Below are 15337 nucleotides of genomic sequence, written 5' to 3' on the forward strand. Positions count from 1 at the left end.
GTTTTTGCAGGTTCACATTAAAAACAGAGGCAGCGAGATTTTCAAGAAAAAAGCAAAAGGAAAAACAGAAATCACAGCATTCTTTCTGCAACAACTATTCTTTCCAAACCCCACAGAGCAGCTAAGTTGTTTTGAAAATCTACATGATCATTAAAAAAGGCAAGGTTTGCCCCCCTGACACCACCCTCCCCCCATCCCCACCAAAAAAAAAAAGTTTGGACCTGGTGCAAGCATTACATGTTGCTCAAAAAATACGACGCCAAGATTGTGTAACAGCAAGGCCAGATCCAGACTCTGCTAAAAACTAACATTCCATGGGGGCAATTAAGTCTTTCTTTTTACTCTCTAGGAAAACAGCACTGCCTTTCACATTAAAGACAAACCACAGCCTGGCCATGCTAACAGCCGAGACGCAACTCAGTGCATTGTTTCTATATGTAGAAACATTTCCTTAATCATTGTCTGCCTGTCTGACTGGCTCTTTGTCTGTCTGTCCGTCTGCCTGTCTCTCTGTCTGTCTGGTCTGTCTATCTGTCTCTATCAATGTGTGCCTGTCTGGCTGGCTCTTTGTCTGTCTGCATGTCTCTCTGTCTGTCTGGTCTTTCTGTCTGTCTGTATCACTGTCTGTCTTTCTGTCTGTCAGTCTGCCTGTCTCTCTGACTGTCTGGTCTGTCTATCTGTCTCCATCAATGTGTCTGTCTGCATGTCTCTCTGTCTGTCTGGTCTTTCTGTCTGTCTGTATCACTGTCTGTCTTTCTGTCTGTCAGTCTGCCTGTCTCTCTGACTGTCTGGTCTGTCTATCTGTCTCCATCAATGTGTCTGTCTGCATGTCTCTCTGTCTGTCTGGTCTTTCTGTCTGTCTGTATCACTGTCTGTCTTTCTGTCTGTCAGTCTGGCTGTCTCTCTGTCTGTCTGGTCTGTCTATCTGTCTATATCAATGTGTGCCTGTCTGGCTGGCTCTTTGTCTGTCTGCATGTCTCTCTGTCTGTCTGGTCTTTCTGTCTGTCTGTATCACTGTCTGTCTTTCTGTCTGTCAGTCTGCCTGTCTCTCTGACTGTCTGGTCTGTATCACTGTCTGTCTGTCTGGTCTCTTTGTCTGTCTGGTCTCTCTCTGTCTGTCTGTCTGTATCACTGTCTGTCTTTCTGTCTGTTTGTATCACTGTCTGTCTGGTCTCTTTGTCTGTCTGTCTGGTCTCTTTGTCTGTCTGTCTGGTCTCTTTGTCTGTCTGGTCTCTTTGTCTGGTCTCTTTGTCTGTCTGGTCTCTTTGTCTGTCTGTCTGGTCTCTTTGTCTGTCTGTCTGGTCTCTTTGTCTGTCTGTCTGGTCTCTTTGTCTGGTCTCTTTGTCTGTCTGGTCTCTTTGTCTGTCTATCTGGTCTCTTTGTCTGTCTGTCTGGTCTCTTTGTCTGTCTGGTCTCTCTCTGTCTGTCTGTATGTCTGTCTGTATCACTGTCTGTCTTTCTGTCTGTCTGTATCACTGTCTGTCTGTCTGTCTGTCTGTCTGTCTGTATCACTGTCCATCTGGCTGGCTCTTTGTCTTTCTGACAGTCTGCCTGTCTCTCTATCTTCCTGTTCTCTCTGTCTGGTCTGACTTATATAGAAATAAAGATATCAACTTTATATTTTTCTGTAAATTAGATGAAAGATTTTTAAGATTTTACTGATTGTAACAAGTGCTGACACATTCCATAAATGTTTATTATTACACTGGAATTATGTGTGGAACTTGTTACTATAGTACTATAACTAGTACTACTTCGTTAGATTAATCAGCGTCTTCTGACCAATCAGATCTCAGAATTCAACAGCGCTCTGGTACAAAAGCATTTTAGATGTAAAATTCATCATAATCTATTTTCTTTTTTGCAGAGCCTGTGTAATACCCGAGCCCACATCTACTTAGTTTAATCTGAAGTCTTTAAGCCAGACTTTAAGCCTCTCTTCACACAGACAGACAAGTCGTGAAGGTTTCTGAGCGGAAGACTGTGTTTTTACAGCGCTGATGAAACGAGGTTGTTCCCATGCCCTTTCTCTTTAAGTGTGGCCTACTGTAGGATGTTTGGATTGTAACTTTAAACTCAAACAAGTCACACTGACCAAACTGTCTGTCCTCCTGTCTGTCAGCGCTAAGTATCTTTAAAAGACTTTAGAGATCATTAAAAGACAACATTACTCCTTACTCCTTTTTCCAGACCCGAGCCAACAGCTGAACAAATGAAACAACAATGAGTCACAAAGCTCAAAGTGAATAAATGAGCTCAAGTCCCTGTTAAACGTTCGAGTTTCTCTAAAACAAACTTCCAAAACGATCGGTGTTGGTCTAAAATTAGGCTCTTTGTGAGTCGGTGACGCCACGCAGCCCTCCGAGAGGCAGAATGTGGTCGCTCTGAGGGTCGTGTAAAGTAAATGTGTGTACAGTATGACTTTTAGGGTGTAAAAACTTCCAAAGTCTTTGCAGAGGATTACCTTCAAAAAGCTGCGCGTACTGCGGGAAACCTGCAGCTCGGAGCCACTCGCAAGCTTCCTTCGCTTCGATCTCTGCAACAGAAATAAAATCGTTTAGATTTATATGCAACATTTGATTGTAAAGCTGGTAAATTTTCCATCTTCGTCATTCGTACATCTTTTCATTTGCAGTGGGATTAAAAGCAAATTCGTGATCTCACATCTATTTCAAACATTTAACTATTTTTATTTTAACTGGCTTCATTATTCAACTGACATTATCATTAAACTTGGTTTTGGCGATTAAAATGTCACTTAAATTTATGACACTTTGATATAACGTGGTTGTTACAAAATGTTATAACACTTTGATATAGCATGTTATGGGACTCATAAGTACTATTATGTTATTATGCTGTATAAGTAAATCATGCTACATCATAAGAACATCATGATATCAGAGTGACAAAACAAAAGCTCACAAGATACAAGAAATCTTTAAAACTGCTCATAGGAAAAAATATAAATTGGTCATTAGGGTGTCATAACATTGTTATAATAATTCATAATCATCCGATTAGCAAAACGATGATTTTTTTTTTAGGCTACAATGCAGTATAGGTTGCTACAGTATAATTCATAATCATGCTCTAAACCTTCACTACATCCATAATAAAATGTATTATAACAACCTTATGTCACTTGACACAAGAGGTACATCAGGTAATATGGGTAATAGGTAAACTAAGTATGCGCTCTCTATGACAGCTGTCCTGCCTGGGCTAATAAGGCTGTATACCTGTTTACGTAGCGTTATCGTTAAGTAGTTAATTGCTTATGTTGAGGTTATGTTATGTTTCCATATTATAATCCCAGCCTTAAGCACAGTGTTACTAATATTATTTCCCAGATAGTCGGAAGCATCTGATAAGTTGGAATCAAAACCACGTCTAATTCCGTTTACATTTCACATAAATAAATAACTCGCTTGCTGAAGTTACCTCTTTAGCCTTAGTAAGATTAAGGCTGTTATTAATATGAATACATAACCTCCGTTATGTAGCCGACTATACTTGTACTTTATGACTATGGTAAGCCTTAATCTCGTGAGACTTGTCGCATAAGAGGACATTTTTTTATAATCTGCTTTCATTTCAACCAACAAACAAAAAGAAAAAGCGACATAACATTTTCTTTTTGCAGTAAAATTGCAAAAATAACAAAAACAAACAAACAAAAAAAAGATAGCTAAATTATCTCTTTACTGTTTGACAAATATATGTTTATATTTTACATTCAAAGCCTAAGAACTAACATGTAAATGTAAAACTTACACATTAACACATTTGGGATTAGGTAAAAAATTCTCACCCCAAGAAGAAGAAAAAAAACAAAACAAAGGCTTGCAGCAGTAATAGTAGTGTTGGTTGACCCACTGTGTGATGTGACCCATCGGCTGCTAGTGTCAACTAGGGATACGTCATTCCTTAGTTAACAAAGTTATCCAAGTGTTTTAGATATAAACAGCAAAGACACACAGAAACAGCAGTATATCCCAGGTTTCGGAACGATATGTCGTAAAACACGACATCTACTGTACTGTTGCTGGAGAAATGCGACTCATAATAATACTGTTCAGCTTTACTGTACGTCATCGGATATCAACAGTCATCAAACGAGATCGGTTTTTCCAAAACATTTCATCATGCTGTGATGGAAACTTCTCCTCGTCCTTTTAAACCGACCTCTTCAGATTCTCCAAACAAGATTTTTCATTACTGAGAACAGAGTCGACTCGTGATGACTCCTGTTCTCCCGCGAAAGGCCGGCCGTCCTGACTATTTTTAGTTCCGAGTTCTGAGATCTGGTCTGTTTTTCTTTCTCCTTGTCACTGTGTGAATACAGACTGATTTGTGGTTGGACAAAGTGTTTAAGATCCTGTAGATGACACGCAGGTATCTTCTGGGATATATCTGTTACTCTTTAAAACTATAGGCACTATTATTACAGACGCTTTCCCAGGAGACACTGATTGACGCACCAAAAAGGATCTTTGTCACACCTCTTATGAGCAATGAATTCCGTAGCGAATATAAAAAAAACAATGGTTGCTTTGAGCTTGTTTTAGCATTGTAGTGCGAGAAAGTGAGTCAGATGAGTCTTGAATATACGTACAGTAAGAGCGAACTGTGCTTACTCAGTAAACCACCTGAAACAAAACCAAACTAAATGCTCTTATCGTCTGTTAGGCATGTAATGTCATGTCTCGCTCTACAGTCATGGTTAATAAGAAGCTCATATGAAAGTAGACAAACAGGAATTTAAGAATTTGTATCGTTTCATAAAGATTTTCTCATTTCAAAAAAGCATTTCTGCTCTTTCAGATGCCCCAAGAGCTTCTTCAGAAGCATCTAATGGCCCTTACGTAAAGCCAATGGTGTCCTGACAAATTATTTTTTTTTTACCAGATTTGTTTGGTAAAAAGTTTTAAATCTTCCCACATTTGCCTTTTTCCATTCACACTTTTTCAGAAAGGCAGATTTTAAGAAATTATACTAAAACAAAACATATAAGAATGTATTACGGCGCATCATAAGTACTAATTCAGACACCAGATTCATAGACCGACATTATTTTTTATCCAATTTATTACATAAATCTAACATTCCCGCCTGACACCCAGAGTTTCCTCGATCCCAGGATACCTTTGGTATACCTTCGAGCTCCTTCACCTGAGTTTCATTCTTCTACAGATATATCGAAACATTGTCACGAGCTTGGACAGTTCCTTGCCAGACCACCAGAGGGGGTGTTGTCAGGTGTTTACTCATCCATTCATTCATTCATTCATTTTCTACCGTTTATCCGAACTACCTCGGGTCACGAGGAGCCTGTGCCTATCTCAGGCATCATCGGACATCGAGGCAGGATACACCCTGGATGGGGTGCCAACCCATCACAGGGCACACACACACACCCTCATTCACTCACACACTACGGACAATTTTCCAGAGATGCCAATCAACCTATCATGCATGTCTTTGGACCGGGGGGAGGAAACCGGAATACCCGGAGGAAACCCCCGAGGTACAGGGAGAACATACAAACTCCACACACACAAGGCGGAGGTGGGAATAAAACCCCGTCATCGGGCATCACGGCAGGATACACCCTGGAACATTACACATATATTCGTGAATTTATTCATTCTTTAATTAACTTATTCATTTTCACTCTATCCTGGTCAGGATGATGGTGGATCCAGAGCCTATCCTCGGAATAGTGAGCACGAGGCAGGAAAACAACCTGGAGGAGATCATCTCAGGGCACCATGCACACACATGTTTACAGCGCAGAATAAAATGTTTATAGGAGGTAGGGGAAAGCTCTAGAAGCCAAAGGAAAATGTAGACATCCATGTAGAAAAAAATGGGAAACTCCATACAGACAGTAATCCAAGATCAGCCTCGATCCAAGGTGCCGTGATGTGGCAGCGTTCCAAACACCCCCAAATGATAGAGATCAATGGAAATGCAGTGTTTGTTAAACAGGGATTTTACTTCAGGAGGCATTTTTGTTCCATGTAACAAATCTTTTCCACCTTTCTGATGTTTATTGGGAAAAAGAGGAAGAGTTGAAGTGGAAAGCTGAGCACAACAGCAACAACCAACAAAGCCTGGTAAAGACTTCTTCCTTTCTAATAATCTGGAGTAAATTACAATAAAAGGTTGGTATCAAGTTATTCAATTGCATACAGTATATAGTATGAAAGAAAAAAGACCGCTACAAGTACACACCAGTCCCCCAGCATCACCACAACCAACTCATCACCACAACCACACCTCCTAAACTTTACTTAAAAGCTTTGGGAAAATAAAAATATACAAGGGAATAAACTACTCAGGGTGTTTACCACAGCTGGGCTCCAGCATTTAAAAGCTTGCCTGGGATCTCATCCATTGGATCTCTTCCACAACATTATATATGACTATAAATGGTTAGAATGTTCAAGAGGTGTCAAAATTTTAATTGTTATTTTCAAACACTGTCATGTTTTGTCGTGTCCGTGATCGGCATCGAATGTCTTTGTCCACTTCTTCTTTTTCTTCTTCTTCTTCTTTCGGCTTTTCCCTTCAGGGGTCGCCAAAGCGAATCATCTCTATCCACTTATCCCTATCTTCTGAATCCTCAACACTTGCACCCACTAGCTTCATATCCTCATTAATACCATCCATATACCTCCTCTTTGGCCTTCCTCTTTGCCTCCTGCGTGGCAGCTCCATGTCCAACATTCTCCTACCGTTATACTCACTCTCCCTCCTCTGAACATGTCCAAACCATCTTAATCTGGCCTCCCTAACTTTGTCTCCCTAACGTCCAACATGAGCTGTCCTTCTGATGTACTCGTTCCTAATCCTGTCCAATCTTCTGTCACTCCCAAAGAGAACCTCATCATCTTCAGCTCGGCTACCTCTACGTAGCTCTGACTCCTGTCTCTTCTTCAGTGACACTGGATTGTCTTTGTCCACAGTGGTGGTTAATATGAAGCTCATATAAACGTAGACTCTCAGGGTTTTAAGAATTTGTCATAAAATGTCAGAAGAATAACATTTCTGTGTTTATTTAGCCTACTACAATAGGTACAATACAATTCATGGGAAATTCCAGAAAACGTTTCTTTTTCAACAGTAAGTGTGCATTCCCAGTCCTCCTGGGAAGTTTGCCATTCCATCATCAGACCCTAGGTTTGTTTATACAGTAGCATATGATACTTTTCAGGGTACAAACCGATATGAGTTCAGTTTTGTTTGTTTTTTTTTACACTCACATGAGGAAGTGTTTACTTGTACCGAGAACAGAACGCTTCTGGCTTAGCAAATATTGGCAGAGCATCATCCTCGAGAACAAATGAACTGTGTCCTCTACTCTACTCGGTCGGACATGTGCCAGGTCACCACCTAGAGCTAATATATCGCTGTCCATTAGTTTCCCTGCACTCAGATTCAGAGATCCGCCTCTCTTTGGTGAGACCAGCAGCAATCGTTATCATTGTTAAAGGTTAAACCTGAGCAGGGGATTTGGGGACTTTTTACTTTGTGTAACCGTATCCAAGGACATAGTGCATTTACACCCCCCCTCTTGTTGTGATGGATCAGAGAGGAGAAATATGTGCAATAATTCGGGGTCAGGATTGTCACATCGGCACGTCACAGCTCCAGGATCTGTGCTTCAATCCTAAGCCCGGATTTTAATATGGGTTTCCTCTGAGTTACTGGTTTCCTTCAAATATACCAGTAGTGTGAATATGTGTGTGCATGGTGCTCTGTGACAGACTGCTGTTCAATTCAGGGTCTATTTCTGCTTTGGGTCCAGTGGACCATCAATTGTGTCTTACAATCAATACATTAAATATCTCAAAACAAACAATAACACGATATCAGTACACTGGCAGTCCAATAGACATAAGACATTTTAGATCATTGTGAACAAATAAATGATTTGTTTTTGGGGAAGTCATGGCCTAATGGTTAGAGAGTCTAATGGTTAGAGAGTCGTAACCCTAAGGTTGTGGGTTCGAGTCTCGGGCCGGCCACGACTGAGGTGCCCTTGAGCAAGGCACCGAACCCCCCAACTGCTCCCTGGGTGCCGCAGCATAAATGGATGTCCACTGCTCCGGGTGTGTGTCCACTGCTCTGGGTGTGTGTTCACGGTGGGTGTGTGTTCACGGTGGGTGTGTGTTCACGGTGGGTGTGTGTTCACTGCTGTGTGTGTGTTCACTGCTGTGTGTGTGTTCACTGCTGTGTGTGTGTTCACTGCTGTGTGTATTTTGGATGGGTTAAACGCAGAGAACAAATCCTGAGTAAGGGTCGCCGTATGTCACGTCGCTTTCACTTTCACTTGTTTACAAGAGCCAGGACTCTTTCAGTGTGAGCCGTGTGTTTTTCCTTCTGTTGATAACCTTTCACAGACCTTTAGTGGTTGAAGATAAGAAAAAAGAAAGAAAAAAACAACACCACTGAATCCATATTGGATCGTGTACTACTGTCTAAACAAACGTGGGCCAGATGAAAATGTTTTTATGCTTATTTTGGAAAGATATTATTTGCATTCTTTATGTTTTCTAAGAGAAGGTACACTTCCATCCTGCGCCAAATCAAAGTGGCTTGAAGGCACCTGACGTCGTAATTACTTCCTGGCTTGTAAATCCAATTTGCTTAATCCTATATACCAGTACACTGGGGTTCCATACTGCCAATGGGAATGGAAATCGACGTAGACATTTTTAGTGTAAAATTATCTGGCTGTAAGATTTTCCCTCTGTTGAACCTTACACAGACTTTTTCTAGTTTTCTAGCTTCTTATGAACAACCACTTGGGCTGTCTCACACACCAGTAATTACATTTATGGCATTTAGCAGACACCCTCATTTAGTGACTTACAACTGAGCAACTGAGGGTTAAGGGCCTTGCTCAGGGGCCCAGCAGTGGCAGCTTGCTGGACCTGGGATTCGAACCCATGACCTTCCGATCAGTAGCCAAACACCTTAACCACTGAGCTACCACATCCAATGGGTTCGATAACACCATTTACATAATTTTTTTAATAACATTTCTAAAAATATATAGAAATACAAACTAGAAAAGTTAGAAACACTTTAATTATTTAAGTCCATAGCGTCTACTTTCACCACTGTGGAGTGAGACATGATAAAGGCATCCGATGCTAAACATGAAGAAAAAAAAAATAGGCACAAATTATTTTTTGGCCAACTTACAATTCAGGGTTTCAGTAGTTCACTGCTGTGATCATGTGTGGATTAAAAACCCATCTACAGTCTATAGTATTTCGTCTGTAGTCTAATTCACACAGCGAGGACTGGACTAAAGCATGCGACACAAGCGACGCGACACATTTCTTGTTTAAGTACATGCAAGTGCATGACAGAGACACGCTAAGAAGAGCTGAGATCATGCAAGCTATTGGTCTTGAAGAAGTATAATTATGTCATAGCTCCTCTGCCAAAAATGTGATGGATTGCTCGACTCTAAACTATGCGCCAGTCTTAAGCAGAGCCGAGAGCTGTACATCGCGCTTAGCTCTTATTACAGAGAAGTATATACAGGTATTTCGACGACGATATCAAATCAAGCAAGTTGAAGTGGAAAGAGAAAGTACTCACGAGAGATTTTCATTAGTGCTCCTTTTCCAGAAGCTCCTCTAGCATGATTAAACCAACTTCTTTTCCTGATCTCATCTGCTTCTTTCCCCTTACTCGGCCCCTCTTGCTTTCTCTGCCTCTCTTTTTCCCTTTTTTTTTTTTTAAACTCCTCTCTCTTCATGCAGTCATATACATGAACCCCAGCATCTCCCCTCCCTGACTTGCCTCTCAATCCCACCCCCTTTTTCCTTCACTCAGTAAAAATGCCGTAGCTCTTTCCGAGTGCTCTTGACACATTTTTTGTCGGCGCTGTCCTGGCTGTGTGCCACTGTGGTAAATTGTGCTGGGGTTTTTGTTTTTTTTTCTCTTCTCCGAATGTCTGACACAATCAAACAAAAAAAGTCATCTTCATCATTATCATCATGACAGTCACAACGATTCCCGATTCGGTGCTCGTGACCCGGGTGCCATCCGTCCTCGTCTGTCTTTAAAGGTGATTGATTGGCTTGTTACAGTAATATCGCTAAATGCGGACGCTTTTTCTTTTCTTGGAAGGAAGGCTGGGGAAAATTTGGGAATTCTCTGAGAGCCATCAGTTCCAGCAAGAAGGGGGCGGAAAAAACGTAGACTGCTCAAAAAAATGTGGAAAACATGACCTCACGCCCAGGCAACCACCGGCCTGTGAATCAGTGTGTCCCGTGGCTTCCAGCGCAGCATTTTCACTTCATCCCAGACTCTGTAAGCTTGCTGCTGTCCTCCTCACTCACTCACTCACTCACTCACTCACTCACTCACCAGCTCGGAGCCTGTGGCAGATCCGGCGGCTGGACGTGGGTGGATGCCGCAACAATCCGACAATACAAGCAGGACAAAGCACAAGCAGATCGCGAAATGCCACCAAAGATTCCATCAAAAGTCAAAAAGACAGCTTTGTTAACTGCACAAATCTGGATCCAAACCTAACGCGATAGAAACGCTTATTGTTCTCTAACCTGGTCTAATTGGTCAGAAGGTTTTGATTTCACAGCGGCTCTCTTTCCGGCCGTAGCTTTACTGTACAGAGAAACTGAGCTAAACTTTATAATCAGATCGTCTTTGTGTAGTCGTTTCTATAGTAACAACCGTATGATGGATGTGTCACTTGTGTGTAAACATCTATACGGCTTTATATATCATTTTTTTTATAGCAGAAAATGTTTATGTAACGTTTATGGAAGTGTCGGCCCTTTTAAAAGTGTCTTTGTTAAAGCCGTAAGTCCGACAGTCATCCGATTTCTCCGTAACAAGACGAGCTGCATTTTTTTGCTCTTATTCACTTCAAAAGGAAGAGAGAGAAAAAAAAACGCAGACTTAAGTGAGTGAATAATTTATCATAGCTTTTTTATCGACATGTTTTGCAGTTGTCCCGCAACATAATACTAATTCATGTTTAAATAAAAACTACTGTATTATATAAACACGAGTGCTGTATTATAAAAGACATAAAATACAGTTTAAGGGGTTCTGTCATAGGAAAATAATCAACTCCAGAGTTGGAACAATACTAAAAATGACTTCGTTTCCACATATTCAATTTGAATTGTATAGCACTTTTTAGAAACAGACATATAATATAATAAAAAAAATTTACATCTAACTTTATATGCATCTCTAATGAGCAAGCCAGAGCTAGAGCGGTCATGGTGTTGAAGACAATCTCCCTGAGACGATATGATGAAGAAACCTTGAGAGGAACCAGACTCAAAATGAAGCCCATCTTCGTCTGGGTGTCACCAGAGAGACATGAAGTCTATCTATATACGTCTATAGATTCTATACATCCTAACACATTGATTATTTAGCTAGAACTATATATATATATCATATCCTTAGTCTTGCATTCAGACGCTCCAGATCTGTCTCGGCAGCACTCGAGGAGTTCTTCTAAACATCTGAAGGTCTGAATATGACGTCTAATTAGCTTCGAGTTAAAATTTTACTCTCTAAAATTAAACCTCTAACAACGAGGTGGGTTTCGGTTATAATAAGAATCTGTGTCATCTTTCCATAACCATATGTTGGAGTAGTCCGTTAGAGTAGCTAGCATAAACCTAGCGCTGCACTGAGTAACACACCAGCCTTATTTCTCATAGCCTTATACATCCTTATACAACCTTTTAAGACTAAATCGCTCTTGCTGGTTGAAACTTGTATGCATTTCTCACAAGATCAGGTTTGTACACTTTTTTTTTTCTTCCAAGGACTGTCTTTCTGCCAAACCCGAACAGCCATTTGAACAGATTTTTACAGATTCATCGTTAAAACGTAAAATCCTGTTGAAAGTTACATGGTGCCGTTAGTAAAGTTTTTTACTGGCGTGTAAACATGAACATTGCATTTGTGCAATTCATACATGAGCTCGGCTATAATAAACCTGAGCTCCAGTCAGTATCGTGGCACTTCCTGAGATAAAAGAAAACACTGTTTTTTAGTTAAGGGGCCATGTTTAGGTATTAGGTTTCCAATAAAAGCCCAATGACGCAGCTACTCTTAATAAACCCCTTCATGTAACTCACTCCTTTATTCCGAAAATGGCTTTAGGTAAACTACACAGTGATGAAGAGCGTAAGCTACAGGAAATGGCTCCATACTTTACAGACTGCCCCGTCTGCCCCGTACCCCCCTCAGCATAAGTCAAACCAGGCAGAAGAATGAATCAGACTCTTAGTCTGCATTAGACTCAACGCTGACACTGTAAATTATGATCAGACGGAGAGCGTAAACAAAACGCTATGCTGTCTTGTGATGAGATGAACTGATTGACGGGAAGGAGGTTTGTTTACGCACCAGACAGACCAGACGTACGGTAACAAAGGTATGATGACTAGTGTCGTACATCAGGTGTGACACGAGATGGTATTATCATTAACTGGAAAAAACGAGTAAAAGGGCTTACTGATTACTCCAGGAATGAACCTGGGTGAAAGGTGTTACAGTGTAGGAGCAATTTATATCGCAAATAATAAACTAGTGAAGAATAGTATATATTCTATATATATATATATACAGAGAGAGAGAGACAGAATGAGAGGGGGGCAGAAAGAGAGAGGGGGGGGGATTGGGGGTTTAGAGAGAGAGAGGCAGAGAAAGAGAGAGAGTGAGAGCGAGATAGAGAGAAGGAGAGAGAGAGAGAGAGAGAGAGAGAGAGATAGAGAGAGGGGAAAGGGGGGGGGCAGAGAAAGAGAGAGGGGGGGGGAAGGGGGGGCAGAGAGAGAGAGAGAGAGAGAGAGAGGGAAAGGGGGGCAGAGAGAGAGAGAGAGAGAGAGAGAGAGAGAGAGAGAGAGAGAGACAGGGAAAGGGGGGCAGAGAGAGAGAGAGAGAGAGAGAGAGAGAGAGAGAGAGAGAGGGAGGGAAAGGGGGGCAGAGAGAGAGAGAGAGAGAGAGAGAGAGAGAGAGAGAGAGAGAGGGAAAGGGGGGCAGAGAGAGAGAGAGAGAGACAGAGAGAGAGAGAGAGAGAGAGAGAGAGAGCGAGCTTGTTTTTTCTACTCAAAACCTACATGTTAGACAGCAGGTAATGTATAGATATAATAGATATACAGTATGTATGCGCATATCCATGAAGGTATGTGAATTTATTTGTACTCTTTAATACCGTTTGTCACGACAGCTTTTGGAGATTAAACCCAGGTATTGAAAGAGGAACGAGTAATAAGTTTATCTCCGAGTTTTAAAGGCAACAATTGAAGTTTAGACATCTTGAAATGCCTCGCAGTCTATTAAAATGTTAATGAAGCGTTAATGTCAGCTATGAGATCCTGAAGAAAATGAGTTAAGATGGGATTAAAATTTTCTATTAACGTTTTTTTATTATCTGTAGAGAGGAAATTAATGACACATGACCCCTTACATTTCATTCAGTGGCTCAGACCGATTTCTTGGAAGCTGAGATCTCTGGGGATTTTCCTGTAATTTGCAAGAAGAGTAGATCTCCAATCACAAGTTCACAGCTCTGTCTGACCGAGCATTATCATCACATATCTCTCGACCTGCTCTCGGGTGCATATTTTCCTACCGCCGCAATTTCCCCAAGTCTGTATGTGGCCAGAATTTTCTTGAGATCTTTCCAGATCAGCAGCACAACAGAGAACAACTCTTTTCTTGTCACTTGCCTGAACACTCGGGCTGCTTGCGTTAATTAAAACCGTTCTCAGGCCATCGTCTCTGTGACATTGTGAACTTCGATATGAAGCTCGGGTTGGACTGAAAACTCCCAAGGACATCAGTTAACCTTGACTGATACCACGGTGATGTTGCATTCTGTCACAAATCTGATCGGTCAGAAGGTGTGGATTAATATTTTATTATATATCTTTGACATAAGCATTGACATTGACGAACTCGCTCCGATACGTAAATGGAGAAATGTAGAGCAAACGCTCCACATACTCTAAAACGTTTCTGTGAGGAAAAGTTTCTTTAACGTTTAGGGAAGGAGTCTCCAGTGTCAGCGCTTTGCCGCATTTACTGTATAGACAGACATTTGGTGCGCCATGAGGGGGAAATGTAAAGGAAGGCTGTTTAACTGCAATAACAAGAGACAGAACAGTAACTGACTGGTTTCTCAGAGGTTAAACAACATTAAATGCAAGTATATAGGGATTTAAAAAGAAAAACAGTGTGATGTCATCTTTAGTAAATGCAAAAAACTGAATTATTGGCAAATTGTTGTGGTATAAAATTTCAAGAACAAAGAACAAATGTTATAAGAAAAATAATCATATAAGCTTTAAGTTTTATTCCTTAAATGTCTTCTATTAAACAGAACTGTCAAATAAATACGTCTATGTACAGTTGAGGTCTTGACCCCTTTGCTTAGTCTGCAAAATATTAATACTTTAAAAGAAACAAGTCTATTTATTTATTTATTTATTTTATTTTCTTCTGCCCTGAATAAGCTATTTCACAAAACAGAGTTTTACTTAGTCCACAAACACAACAATCACTGAATTAATACAAATGAACCAGTTAAAAAGTTTACATCCCCTCAAAATATCTTTGAACCTTTCCCAACAGACACTATATTGATTTTGAGTTACCTCAGCTCGGGGGATGGGGTTTGGGGCAAGGGTATTTAGGTGGGGGATTTCTGTGGTTGGGGGTGTAAACTTTTGCACAGGATGATAAGTGTATATGGTTATTATTACATGTGAATATCTATCGTAGCTTGTGAGTTGCAATAATAAATGAGAAAATAAGATCTTTAAACAAAATAATAACAAGTTATTTATATAAGCTGAAGGTATTAATGCGTAATATTGATCCTACTTCGGGATCTCAGCGAACATCACAGTGATCTCTATCTCTAAAAAAACACATTTCAAACCCTGTTCGAGAATCAACCATCTGGGAAATGAATAAATGAAAAACAGGAAGTGAAAAAAAAAGATCCGCCCCTAAAGAGTTTATGAGAAAAATGACTGTAGCTGTGACTCCGAACTGGAAAATCTGCGAGAATGTCAGAGCAACGAGAGAATATCTGAGCAATTACAAAACAATAGGATTTGCCTTGGTGTTGTGATATGACTCACAAGATAAGCATAAGCTTTCAGCTTGCAGATTTCCACTGAACAAAAAAAAAAAAAAAAAACTACTGATGATGTAGCATATTTCTCTGTATGTGGAACTTAACTTACGACGGACGTCGTTTTGACGGTAGGGTTTCTCTGACTGACCTTTAAAAGAACATTGAGTCACA

General features: G+C 40.6%; 1 protein-coding gene across 5 annotated transcripts in view; it reads right to left on the reverse strand.

Annotated features, from left to right (window-relative positions):
• The window catches only part of stard13b (StAR-related lipid transfer (START) domain containing 13b), a 111093-nt gene that overhangs the window by 14130 nt on the left and 81626 nt on the right, over positions 1–15337 (reverse strand). For 3 of the 5 annotated variants that reach the window (XM_027150506.2, XM_027150510.2, XM_027150508.2), the window contains one exon: positions 2465–2536. In XM_027150506.2, the coding sequence (XP_027006307.2) occupies positions 2465–2536 (72 nt within the window). Of the gene's footprint in view, positions 1–2464; positions 2537–3814; positions 4210–9624; positions 9782–15337 lie in introns of those variants that run through there. The other 2 variants (XM_027150509.2, XM_047820510.1) reach the window with 2 other exon arrangements.

This window comes from Tachysurus fulvidraco, chromosome 11 (assembly GCF_022655615.1).
Source record: "Tachysurus fulvidraco isolate hzauxx_2018 chromosome 11, HZAU_PFXX_2.0, whole genome shotgun sequence".
Lineage (NCBI taxonomy): Eukaryota > Metazoa > Chordata > Actinopteri > Siluriformes > Bagridae > Tachysurus > Tachysurus fulvidraco.